The sequence below is a fragment of the Gnatocerus cornutus genome, chromosome 5, assembly GCF_029298725.1.
Source record: "Gnatocerus cornutus isolate USDA-ARS CGAHR chromosome 5, icGnaCorn1.1, whole genome shotgun sequence".
NCBI lineage: Eukaryota > Metazoa > Arthropoda > Insecta > Coleoptera > Tenebrionidae > Gnatocerus > Gnatocerus cornutus.
The window spans coordinates 2,824,857-2,837,788 of NC_142237.1; the positions used below are offsets into that span (position 1 = coordinate 2,824,857).

At 32.8% G+C, this 12,932-nt stretch overlaps 1 protein-coding gene and 1 pseudogene across 1 annotated transcript; one reads left to right on the forward strand and one right to left on the reverse strand.

Annotated features, from left to right (window-relative positions):
• Nucleotides 1–5,693: 5,693 nt before the first annotated feature.
• Nucleotides 5,694–6,952, reverse strand: LOC148173697 (brachyurin-like). The gene is made up of 8 exons (XM_088035508.1): nucleotides 6,940–6,952; nucleotides 6,832–6,888; nucleotides 6,638–6,785; nucleotides 6,426–6,592; nucleotides 6,292–6,378; nucleotides 6,099–6,241; nucleotides 5,887–6,052; nucleotides 5,694–5,818 (listed from the first exon to the last, which is right to left on the reverse strand). Exons 1-8 carry the CDS (start codon nucleotides 6,950–6,952, stop codon nucleotides 5,694–5,696), a joined length of 906 nt encoding a protein of 301 aa, XP_087891634.1.
• A 2,172-nt stretch (nucleotides 6,953–9,124) lies between these two features.
• LOC148173698 (brachyurin-like) lies at nucleotides 9,125–10,722 on the forward strand (annotated as a pseudogene).
• Nucleotides 10,723–12,932: the final 2,210 nt, after the last annotated feature.

The window sequence follows — 12,932 nt, forward strand, 5'->3', positions numbered from 1 at the left end:
TTTTTGTTTCTGAGGTTCTTAGTTTCATTGTATTCATTCTTCGTAGATTTTAATTAATTTTTCACGATTTTAAGCTCTCAATAGGTATCTCACATTATTTTGTTTTCAGGTTCTTAAAATTTTTGTTTCCACTTTTATAAATTACTTAATTCTTTATTTACTATTATTAAATTATTAAGTTTTCTTGTCAAATAGTCGACGTTTCTACTTTTTAAAGACTTTGGGATTTTTAAGTTTTCAAACTCATCAAATTTTTGTTATCGTTTCTCAAGTTCTCAAATACAGGTGTCCGGAAAATGGCGCACCACTTTGAAAGGTGGTTCTCCTTAAAACAAAAAAATGTTAAAAAAAATTCTAGTTTAGTAACGTCGTTGTTGTAATGTAACTATGGTTTTATAAAATGATGCCACTCTGACAATGTTGATTAAAAAATCATGTTAACAGTTTTCAGCCAGTTTCACAAGATTGAAAAATTGAAAACATAGATATTTTTTATTATTTTTTTGGTGATTTATGCTATTGTCCAATGTAACAATTTTTAAATTACTTTCCAAATAGTCACTTAATGTTTAAAATTTTTATGTTTTTTTGTTCCTGAGGTTTATAGCTCATATTATTATTTAAGGAAGGTTTGAGTTACAACAATTTTTGGGTTTTCATAATAATTATAAGAGCGTGAGAAGGTTTTGGTACCCTAAAAACTGTTAGGTGCATCAAGTTATCCACATTTTTATGTGCATATAAATAGTCCACGCGTAAAAAAAGCACTATTTTACCTACTTGTTGTAGAAAATACCATTTCGTAATTTTATTATAAAATACAATCTAATTTTTTTTTCCTGAACGTCGGAGTTTATTTAATTCAAAAATAATGATTAGTAATAGCATACAAATGTAAAATAACAAAAATTCAAGTTCAAAAATTAAAATTATTAGTGATTTTCTTATCCTTGTATGGATTTTTTCAAATTAACCCCAAATGTATTTTTCCTATCATATGTACATTTAGTTAATTTTAAAAAATATGAGAATAAATATCATTTGGGGTTAATTTTGCTAACTTTTTCGTATAAGAATAACAGTTATTAAGCATTTAAGATACAAAAACATTCATAGTTCTAAAGTATGTTTGCAGTTAACACATGCAAAGTGAGATACACACTTTTTTTCTTAATTTTGGATTCACAGGTTTAAATAGACTTCATAAGCTCTTCAAAGCTTTAAATTTGTTGCCAAAGAAAATTGTATGGTTCTATGATCTCGTCATTTTCTGGCTTGGATTGGCAAAGATAAGTTCGAAATCTACAAAATCACCAATTTTGATAAAGATTTAACGGCTGAATTGCAAGAAAACAGCAGAAATCTGCACGAAATCATCAAAAATCTTAGAGAAATCCGCTTATTTCGATGCTAAATGACGAGAAATCGTTAATCTTTGCCGTTTTCTGGCTTGGACTTGCAAAGAACAGCTTGAAATCTACAAAACCTTCAATTTTTATCAAGATTTAACGGCTGAATTGCAAGAAAACAGCAGAAATCTGCACGATTTCATCAGATTTCTTAGAAAAATTCGCTTATTTCGATGCAAAACGACGATTTTTCGCTGATTTTCGCCGTTTTCTGGCTTGGACTCGCAAAGAAGAGCTCGAAATCTACAAATCCACCAATTTGTGTCAACATTCAACGGCTGAATTGCTAGAAAACAGCTAAAATATGCACAAAAATATCAAAATTCTTAGAAAAAGCCGCTTGTTTCGATGCCACACGACGATTTCTCGCTGATTTTTGCCGTTTTCTGACTTGGACTCGCAAAGAAAAGCTCAAAATCTACAAAACCACCAATTTGTATCAACATTCAACGGCTGAATTGCAGAAATCACCTGAAATATGCACAAAAATATCAAAAATTTTAGAAAAAACCGCTTATTTCGATGCCACACGACGATTTCTCGCTGATTTTTGCCGTTTTCTGGCTTGAACTCGCAAAGAAGAGCTCGAAATTTACAAAACCACCAAGTTGTATCAACATTCAACGGCTGAATTGCTAGAAAACAGCAGAAATATGCACCAAATTATCAAAATTCCTAGAAAAAAACGCTTATTTTGATGCCAAACGACAATTTTTCGCTGGTTTTTGCCGTTTTCTGGCTTGGACTCGAAAAGTAGAGCTCAAAAGCTACAAAACCACCAATTTGTGTCAACATTCAACGGCTGAATTGCTAGAAAACAGCTGAAATATGCACAAAATTATCAAAATTGTTAGAAAAAACCGCTTATTTTGATGCCAAACGACAATTTCTCGCTGATTTTTGCCGTTTTCTTGGACTCGGAAAGAAGAGTTCGAAATCTACAAAATCACCAATTTGTGTCAACATTCAACGGCTGAATTGCAAGAAAACAGCTAAAATATGCCCAAAAATCTCAAAATTCTTAGAAAAATCCGCTTATTTTGATGCTAAACGACGATTTCTCGCCTATTTTCGCCGTTTTCTGGCTTGGACTCGCAAAGAAGAGCTCGAAATTTACAAAACCACCAAGTTGTATCAACATTCAACGACTGAATTGCTAGAAAACAGCAAAAATATGCACCAAATTATCAAAATTCCTAGAAAAAACCGCTTATTTTGATGTCAAACGACAATTTTTCGCTGGTTTTTGCCGTTTTCTGGCTTGGACTCGAAAAGTAGAGCTCAAAAGCTACAAAACCACCAATTTGTGTCAACATTCAACGGCTGAATTGCTAGAAAACAGCTGAAATATGCACAAAATTATCAAAATTGTTAGAAAAAACCGCTTATTTTGATGCCAAACGACAATTTCTCGGTGATTTTTGCCGTTTTCTTGGACTCGCAAAAAAAAGCTCGAAATCTTAAAAACCATCATTTTTTATCAAGATTCAACGGCTGAATTGCAAGAAAACAGAAGAAATCTGCACGAAATTATCGAAAATTTTTAGAGAAATCCTCTTATTTCGATGCTAAACGACAAGAAATCGTTAATCTTCGCCGTTTTCTGTCTTGGACTTGCAAAGAACATTTTGAAATCTACAAAACCTTCAATTTTTATCAAGATTCAACGGCTGAATTGCAAGAAAACAGCCGAAATGTGCACGATTTCATCAGATTTCTTAGAGAAATTCGCTTATTTCGATGCAAAACGACAATTTCTCGCCTATTTTCGCCGTTTTCTGGCTTGGACTCGCAAAGAAGAGCTCGAAATTTACAAAACCACCAAGTTGTATCAACATTCAACGACTGAATTGCTAGAAAACAGCAAAAATATGCACCAAATTATCAAAATTCCTAGAAAAAACCGCTTATTTTGATGCCAAACGACAATTTTTCGCTGGTTTTTGCCGTTTTCTGGCTTGGACTCGAAAAGTAGAGCTCAAAAGCTATAAAACCACCAATTTGTGTCAACATTCAACGGCTGAATTGCTCGAAAACAGCTAAAATATGCCCAAAAATCTCAAAATTCTTAGAAAAATCCGCTTATTTTGATGCTAAACGACGATTTCTCGCCTATTTTCGCCGTTTTCTGGCTTGGACTCGCAAAGAAGAGCTCAAAATCTACAAAACCACCAATTTGTGTCAACATTCAACGGCTGAATTGCAAGAAAACAGCTAAAATATGCCCAAAAATCTCAAAATTCTTAGAAAAATCCGCTTATTTTGATGCTAAACGACGATTTCTCGCCTATTTTCGCCGTTTTCTGGCTTGGACTCGCAAAGAAGAGCTCGAAATTTACAAAACCACCAAGTTGTATCAACATTCAACGACTGAATTGCTAGAAAACAGCAAAAATATGCACCAAATTATCAAAATTCCTAGAAAAAACCGCTTATTTTGATGCCAAACGACAATTTTTCGCTGGTTTTTGCCGTTTTCTGGCTTGGACTCGAAAAGTAGAGCTCAAAAGCTACAAAACCACCAATTTGTGTCAACATTCAACGGCTGAATTGCTAGAAAACAGCTGAAATATGCACAAAATTATCAAAATTGTTAGAAAAAACCGCTTATTTTGATGCCAAACGACAATTTCTCGGTGATTTTTGCCGTTTTCTTGGACTCGCAAAAAAAAGCTCGAAATCTTAAAAACCATCATTTTTTATCAAGATTCAACGGCTGAATTGCAAGAAAACAGCCGAAATGTGCACGATTTCATCAGATTTCTTAGAGAAATTCGCTTATTTCGATGCAAAACGACAATTTCTCGCCTATTTTCGCCGTTTTCTGGCTTGGACTCGCAAAGAAGAGCTCGAAATTTACAAAACCACCAAGTTGTATCAACATTCAACGACTGAATTGCTAGAAAACAGCAAAAATATGCACCAAATTATCAAAATTCCTAGAAAAAACCGCTTATTTCGATGCCACACGACAATTTCTCGCTGATTTTTGCCGTTTTCTTGGACTCGCAAAGAAGTGCTCAAAATCTACAAAACCACCAATTTGTGTCAACATTCAACGGCTGAATTGCTAGAAAACAGCTAAAATATGCCCAAAAATCTCAAAATTCTTAGAAAAATCCGCTTATTTTGATGCTAAACGACGATTTCTCGCCTATTTTCGCCGTTTTCTGGCTTGGGCTCGCAAAGAAGAGCTCAAAATCTACAAAACCACCAATTTGTGTCAACATTCAACGGCTGAATTGCAAGAAAACAGCTAAAATATGCCCAAAAATCTCAAAATTCTTAGAAAAATCCGCTTATTTTGATGCTAAACGACGATTTCTCGCCTATTTTCGCCGTTTTCTGGCTTGGACTCGCAAAGAAGAGCTCGAAATTTACAAAACCACCAAGTTGTATCAACATTCAACGACTGAATTGCTAGAAAACAGCAAAAATATGCACCAAATTATCAAAATTCCTAGAAAAAACCGCTTATTTTGATGCCAAACGACAATTTTTCGCTGGTTTTTGCCGTTTTCTGGCTTGGACTCGAAAAGTAGAGCTCAAAAGCTACAAAACCACCAATTTGTGTCAACATTCAACGGCTGAATTGCTAGAAAACAGCTGAAATATGCACAAAATTATCAAAATTGTTAGAAAAAACCGCTTATTTTGATGCCAAACGACAATTTCTCGGTGATTTTTGCCGTTTTCTTGGACTCGCAAAGAAGGGTTCGAAATCTACAAAATCACTAATTGTTATCAAAATTTAACGGCTGAATTGCAAGAAAACTGCAAAAATCTGCACGAAATCATCAAGATTCATAAAATCACTGCAAAAAAACAGAATGACTCAATAACTTGTTTACACTGCTTAGACGGCATTTTTAGTTTTTTTTTAGAACGGCTGTTACAACTGTGATAGACAAGTAAACACTCACTACTGTGCCCTACACGAGGAATATGCAATTTGCTACCGTTTTGATCAATGTGCTACCACTTGCTGCTCGTAAAATCAATTTAAATCTTCAAAACTTACTTATCGACGTAAAATACACAAAAGTAAACTTTGGATCATCAAAGCGGTGATTAAACTAAAAACTATTAAATAATTCGTCCTTATACAGGGTGTTTTTGCAATACACTATTAAACAAAACACGGTAATTGGTGAAGACAAGTAGAATCAAGTGACAAAAATGTTCCGGGATAATCGGAAATAAACAACTAAACGAAACCAAGAAAACACAACAGCCGTTACACCTGGCAGCATCTTTAATTAATTTTAATTCTAAAGTCATCAATCAAGTTATTAGAAGTATTGTAAAGTAGAATAAGAGAGTATCGAGAGGGTTCATAGCGTTAAATAAAGTTGTTATGGTTAGAAGCAAGATTTTCGGCCAACGTGACAATAATAATAAATGCAAAACTTGTAAACTTGCTTGTCAATTTATTCTTTCTTGGTGTTTAATTATTAAAAATTGCAATTAAAAGTGCTTTGGTCACTTATAACATCCTCGATCCAACTCAAGTAAGGAAAAAGTCTCATATATCCAGAAGGCTCAGGACTTTCACACCCATTCGCACTAACGAAACTAGAAACAGCTGAAACAAAGGTATGAGTCATGTTGTAAATAAACAACAACGGACTCCCAGTATCCCCCTAAAAGAAACTCATTGCAGAAAGTTACAAATAGTTTTAAATTTACATGACAAGCTCCTTGATTGTAATTTCCAACTACACAGACCATGTTATCTGTAATCTGATCTCCATAATAATTTTTACATTTAGCGTTGGAAGTCGTGTTTAAATATCCAACATATCGAAGTTCATCGGAAAGTTCTCCAGTTTCTACAAAAGGTGTTTTGATCATTTTAATAGAAATAGAAAAGTTTACGCACTGTCATTAACTTCTCCCCATCCTACTGCTTGCACATTCCAAACGTTTTGTAATTGCTTTGGATACAAACCAATACTCCCAATGTAGTCTACAAACAAACTTTAGCTTTAATAACATTATATGTTTTGATTTCACCTGTAAATTCTACATTGATTTTTAGATTAATCAAACCAATATCGTTGTCCAGTGTCGCTTGGTTGTAATCAGGATGTAGAATATACAAATCTGTTGAAACTTTGATAGATATCGAACTGGGTGTTTTAATATTAGTAGTGCCCAAATAAATAGTAAATAACTTGGCCCTAAAAAAAATTACTTTTTGCTGCAAATAAAATGAAAATTTTTACTTTTCGACGCACTGTCCTGCTGTTAAAACCCATCTTGGAGCAATAAGAGACCCACCGCAAAAGAAGGAACCATCTGCTGTAGTTTTGTAGATAGCCGCCACGAATTTAAATTGTCCGGCTGCGGCTATTTCACCTCCTATTATGCGAGCTAAAATTTTACGATTATTCTGTTATTTTGGCTGCAATGAAGTGACACTTTTTGCGGCAGAAAAAACTAAGCAGCAAGAAAATAGCACCGAGATGAGAACAATCTTCATTTTAACTGTTGTTGTCTTGTTTTAGTTTTCAATGATGCTACTGACATGTCATAGACATAATCAATTTATTGTTTTTATCAAATAACAATATAATTTTATTACGAGCTTAATATTCTCAATTTTTGGTAAACATTATAAACAAGTGTCGTAATTGAATATTAAAGCACAGTTTTATAGGACATGGATTCGGCACGTGTGCATAGCTTGTGATTCATCTATTTATTCGAGGATTAGGATCTACATATCCAGTTATTTAATTATTAGGTTTTATAAACTGCAAAATTATCGAAAAAATGAGTTTAGAACCTTTTTCAAAATTTTGGAAATTGCATGAATTAATGCGAAAATTTGTAATTAAGTCATAAACAAACTCGATCCAATTGAGTAATAAAGATCGCAATAAATATAATAATTTAGTCCGAACGAATTACTTGTATCTTCTTTTTGCATCTTCTTGATTCCAATAGAGTGACTGTTGCCAGCTCTGAATTCTTTGTTCATCTAGATTTTGATTCAAAGACAATTCAGAATGATATGTGACTTATTAAATTGAGAATGAAAGTTACTTTGACCGATAAGAAAACTTGAAAATATAAATTAATATAGTTGGGGATTTTGTAGATTATATTAGGCTTGTTAATTTGTTTCCTTCAAAGGTTAGAGACGGAATGCCTGTGAAAATTATAGGCTGAAGTCTAAAAATAAAAATGTTTAAATGCCCTCCATTGGGCAATCCAATTCAGTTTAATCCGTAAAGTTTTTAAAACTTTAGGTTAATCACAACAGTTCTGAAAAAACACTGACAAAGAATAACTCAAAATAATCCAAAATTGAACAATTTGGCACTGTAAAACCCACATTTCTCTATCACAATTAATGTTAAATTGACTGGAACTCGATAAACACATTTTTGCCACTTGTTTATTAGCGGTTTTATTCCCAACTTTTTGATGGCCTGAACTGAACTTGACAATGAGTTAACCTACCCTAATAGACCTCAGTGGCGCCCACGAATTTCTGCAGAAAACTTTAATAATTTTTTTGTCGGAAACGGTGACGTTTCGGAACGCGAAATTTGGCTATTATGTCAAACTGCCTTGTCTGATATTGGGGTTAAAAATGTTGCACTTTATTCGGGTACACCCTGTATACTGATTTCACCCATAAAAAATGTATCACCTAGAAGCTATAAGCAAATTTTGATGAAATTTGCAAAAAGCTTCATTTCAGCATAAAATTAAAATGATGAAAATTGATCTTTCTATTCGAGAAATTTCTGTTCCACAACCCACAATTAATCATCTGATTTCGAGTATAACTAATAGAGTAAGTGAGTGTATTAGGAACCGCGGCGAGCCAACATATACAAGGTGTTTATAAATGTTGCTTGCATCAAGATGGCTATGAAATGTCAAAAAAATTTGCCGCTTATTACAAATGTGGGTTTAGATTTTTCAACTGACGTTTGTAGTTAACCTCAATCAAGGAGCAAAGTATGTTTAAAAAAAAAAACTGTTCTATTTGTGGTTTAAAACCTAAAAATCATAAACTTGAACACAAAACCGTAACTGAAACGTCTTTGGGCGGGTAAGTGACATTATAAATCATTTTAAGGATAGTTATATTCGCTATGAAAACAAAGCGGCAAAGTAATGCATGACAGGAATTCTAGAGCCATCTTTGATGCTAAAAACATTTATAAACACCTTGTATTAAATATCTTCAACATGTATTATTGCACTTTTTATGAAAGTCTAAGTACAGTTTATTAATTAAAAACGCCACTTACTCGTATCTACTTATGCACAGAACTGCTGTAAACTGGTGTTATTAATTTTTATTGTACATAATATTGGTGCAATTGTTGTCAGTATGGACTAATACTTATTGTTTATTTGATTAGATAGAGATAGAGTTTGCGGTAGGTTTCATTATGCCATAAGTGTCGTTATGATAATAAAAATGAGTCAAAATCATCGCAACTAACTATAGACCGTACACGTCTTTTGAACAGTTCTTAATGCTAATTTGGGAAATCACGTAAAATGGATATTTGAGATTTGATGGAATTATTAGCATTAACGAAGGAACCGCAAACCCTATAATCCTGGATATAAAATACAGTAGTAAACAATCATAAATCAATTAAAACTAACTCCCGTTAATGCAGTTTATTTATATAAATAAGTACAGTCGTAGGGAGAAAACATCGTTCTGTGAAAACCTAAAAATGAAGCTGTTTGTCATCAGTGCCGCGGCATTGCTATTTGTTGCAGTGACCGGAAAACCAGGTAAAATAAGAAACTCTTTTCGTAATTATTGTTAATTCCTCATCACAGGCTCACGTATAATTGGTGGCAATCCGGCGCGAGCTGGTCAATTTCCATATGCTGCCGCTATCCAGGTTCAAACCAAAGACAGCGCGTTCTTTTGCAGTGGTGCTTTCATACGATGGCAGTGGATATTTACTTCCGGTCACTGTGTTTACAAGTAAGTCTACCGTAGATAAAAACCATGTTTCTAAGTACAACGTTCTTAGTGCCACACTTTTCACCATTCAATTGGGATCTGTATATTTGACAGAAGAAGATCCCAACAGAGTTACTCTTGCCACTTCTGAGTATTTCATTCATCCTGATTTCAATCCGGAAACTATTGAGAATGACGTCGGACTTATTAAACTGAGGATGCAAATCGATTCTAATGGTGAGACAATTTTTGTGGCAAAAACGAAAATTTGAAGAGTTTATTTGCAGAATATGTCCACATTATTGGGTTTGACACATTCCCAATTGCTGACGACACTGTGCTTACTGTATATGGATGGGGCCAAGTCAGCGACTGTAAGTATTAATTTCAAGCACTTCTTTTTACAACTAATGAATTTTCAGCTGATCCGGAGCTTTCTGAGCATCTCCAATATACTGAAGTTGTTGCTCTTTCAAATGAAGACTGTAGATTAATTTACGGGGATCAAATTAAGGATAACATGCTGTGTGTTGAAGGAAACTACAACGAAGGAACATGCACTGTAAGTCACTTTTTTAATGAATTTATTTTTGACTCTGTTTTCGTAGGGCGATACTGGTGGTCCAGTTCTTACTAATAGCGGAAATATCTACTTTATCGCTGGAGTCTCCAGTTTTATTGGAGCGGGCGGTTGTGAAAGCACTAATCCTTCAGGATTTACAAGAGTTGAGCCATACTATTACTCTTGGATTAGTCCTACAATCAAAGACAACTCATAGTTCCGTAGTCAGTCGAGCAATTTTTGTTATATTTAGATTCAATACTGTATAAATAAATTAGCAAAAATATTAGACATGCCTTTTGAAGATTGTTATTAAATCAAAAAACGGTTTTACGTTAATGGCATATAATTTATACTCTCTGCTTAAAAATGGAAAAGGTCAAAATTATACAAGGTGGCTCAGTTAAATGTTTCGAGTTTAATTTCTTTGTTGTTTATAAATATATTTTAGTATACTTCCAGACTCGAATTCGTTACTTTTTGCCCTTTGAATTTACAGATATTTTTGTTCGTGAACATTTTTTAAGGCCAGGGGTGCGATTCTCAATTTAGTGCACTAAATTTTTAGAACGAGAAAATCAGTGTGGTATCAAGATTAGTGTATTCTCCATCATCAAACTAAAAAGTGCACTAATATTTTAGTGTGGTCTAAATATTATCTTGGCAACATCGCAAAAACAATTTGTCAGGTTGACTGATCTTAAAAAATTAACCTTTCCAGTCAAATGTTCAACAAAAATAAATGCAGCATTAAAGTCCTCCACAAGAAATCACAGCAAAATGAACAAATTTTATAGTTTTTGCTACTTTTTGATACGATTTTTGACTCGTGAAACCATAATCTCATGAGAATATCTCATCGTGAATCCAAACTTTTAGCGAAGGGTAAAAAGTATAACTTGTGTGTTATTGAGAAGCAAAAGAAATCATGTAAACTTTCTGAACAACTTTTGGTTCTTGTACAAGACAAGTTTATGTCTATCTTTACATAAAAAAATTCCCAATAACTTTGCTAAAAAGAAAAAACATAAAGAAACATCAGGCGTGGCAAAAGTTAGCTCAACATTTAAAATAAGGTATAATTAAACACCCACAGACAACAGAACAAAATGATCCAGTCAAACAGAATGCGTTAGATTTTAAAAAAATAGTATTTTTCCAATCAGTGGTGTTGCAGAAAAAGAATATCATGATAACACTAAAACCACCAAAATTTTTGGAGTAGGATTTTCATGGTGTTGAAATTAAATGTGTCTTTAATAAATCGAAAAGTTTTACGGAGTATTTATTCAATCTTCCACATTTTTAAGGAATTTTCTATATATTTTGGTTTCATGTAAATTTGCTGCTACTACATCTAAGTTAAGACCTTCGCCTAGATTTTTCTTCTAATTTCATTGCTTTATCAAAAATTTTGACACTCTAAATAAATTAGCATAATTATCAATTAGCATAAAAATGTTATCATCTTAGTTTAACTTTCAAGTAATTACTGCTTATAAACACAACATCTTCAAAAGTGCCAAAGAATTGCGAAAAATTAATTTGTTTGAAATAAATTGGACCTTCAAAAGAGCAAATCTTTATATCGATTGGTTTGTAAGGCGACTTTTTTCAACTCGCTTTGTGGATCAGACTGAAATTTTAATTAGAAACAAAATAATGAAAAAGTTACCTGAAATTATTACGAAAAATTATCAAACGTCCTTCATTGGACAATGAAATTGAGTTTTATCCGTAAAGAAAACACTTTTTAAAACGATAGGTTCATCGCAACACTTTTAAAGAAACCACTGGCAAAAAATTAAAAAAGTTCTAACTCAAAATAATCCAAATTTGAAAAATGTGACCCATTAAAACCAACATTTCTCTACATGGATTGCTAAAGTGACGGGAGCTCTGATAAAGTTATTTGTTGCCAATTTTTATTAAAATTAACCAAATACGTAAAATTAGGTACTACTTCAAAATGCAAATCCATAATTACTGAAACCATAAGATAAATAAAATGTTTTTTGTATGAAGAAAAAGTTGATTTGTACCAAAATATTCACTCTGTTTTTTTTCTTGTTATTATATTTATATTTTTCAATTTTTGGGATGTTTTCTATTCCTTAAATGGGAATACCAAAAGTTTGTTATTTTTTTTTTAATGAAATTTACGTATTTTAGTTTTATTTTAATGTTTTTTATGCTTCTACCTAAATTGATCGAAAGTGTAGTTTTAATAATTTTTTATATGGATTAGAAACAAAAAAATTAAATTAAAATTAAAGGGATTTATTTCCTCCCCAAGGAGGCTATTTCTGTGCTAATTTGTGCTGCAATTTTTAAATTCTGTGCTCTTTTCGCTTTCGAGTTATTTAAGAAACAAAAATGATGCTCAAACTTGAAATCTGTATTTTGGATTGCCTACTATTTTTTGTACGTTTTTTGAAATAACTCAAAAACCAAAAGAGCACAGAATTTAAAAATTACAGCACAAATTAGCAAAGAATTAGCACAAAATTATAAGAATAGTTTGATTTATTTTGATGACATATGATGCTAAGCGTCAAGTTTGAGCATAATTTTTGTTTCTTAAATAACTCGAAAACGAAAAGAGCACAGAATTTAAAAACTGCAGCACCAGATAGCACAAAATTATGGCATTTGTTTGACATTTTTTTGCGATGTATGATGCTCAAACTTGACGGATTTCTCCAAAGGGGTTGACTGTAGAATGGTATAATTAGGTGTGTTGTATGTCCCCCTCCCAACCAAAATTGAACTGTCTCAGCTTTTTTTGAAAATCTACAAATAAATGCCCTAAAACGCCTCTATTTCGTTTTCGATGGCTCATATGTATGTAGGTAATGTTCTGACGAGTTTTGTGGGTTTTGTGTTCATTTCTGCCGATTTCTCCATAATTAACCGTTGCATTTTAATAAAAACTTACTACTTGCAAATACAGTTTTCGAAACCGTCTGTCTATAGCAAAAAATATTGTATTTTGACATTGTACAAG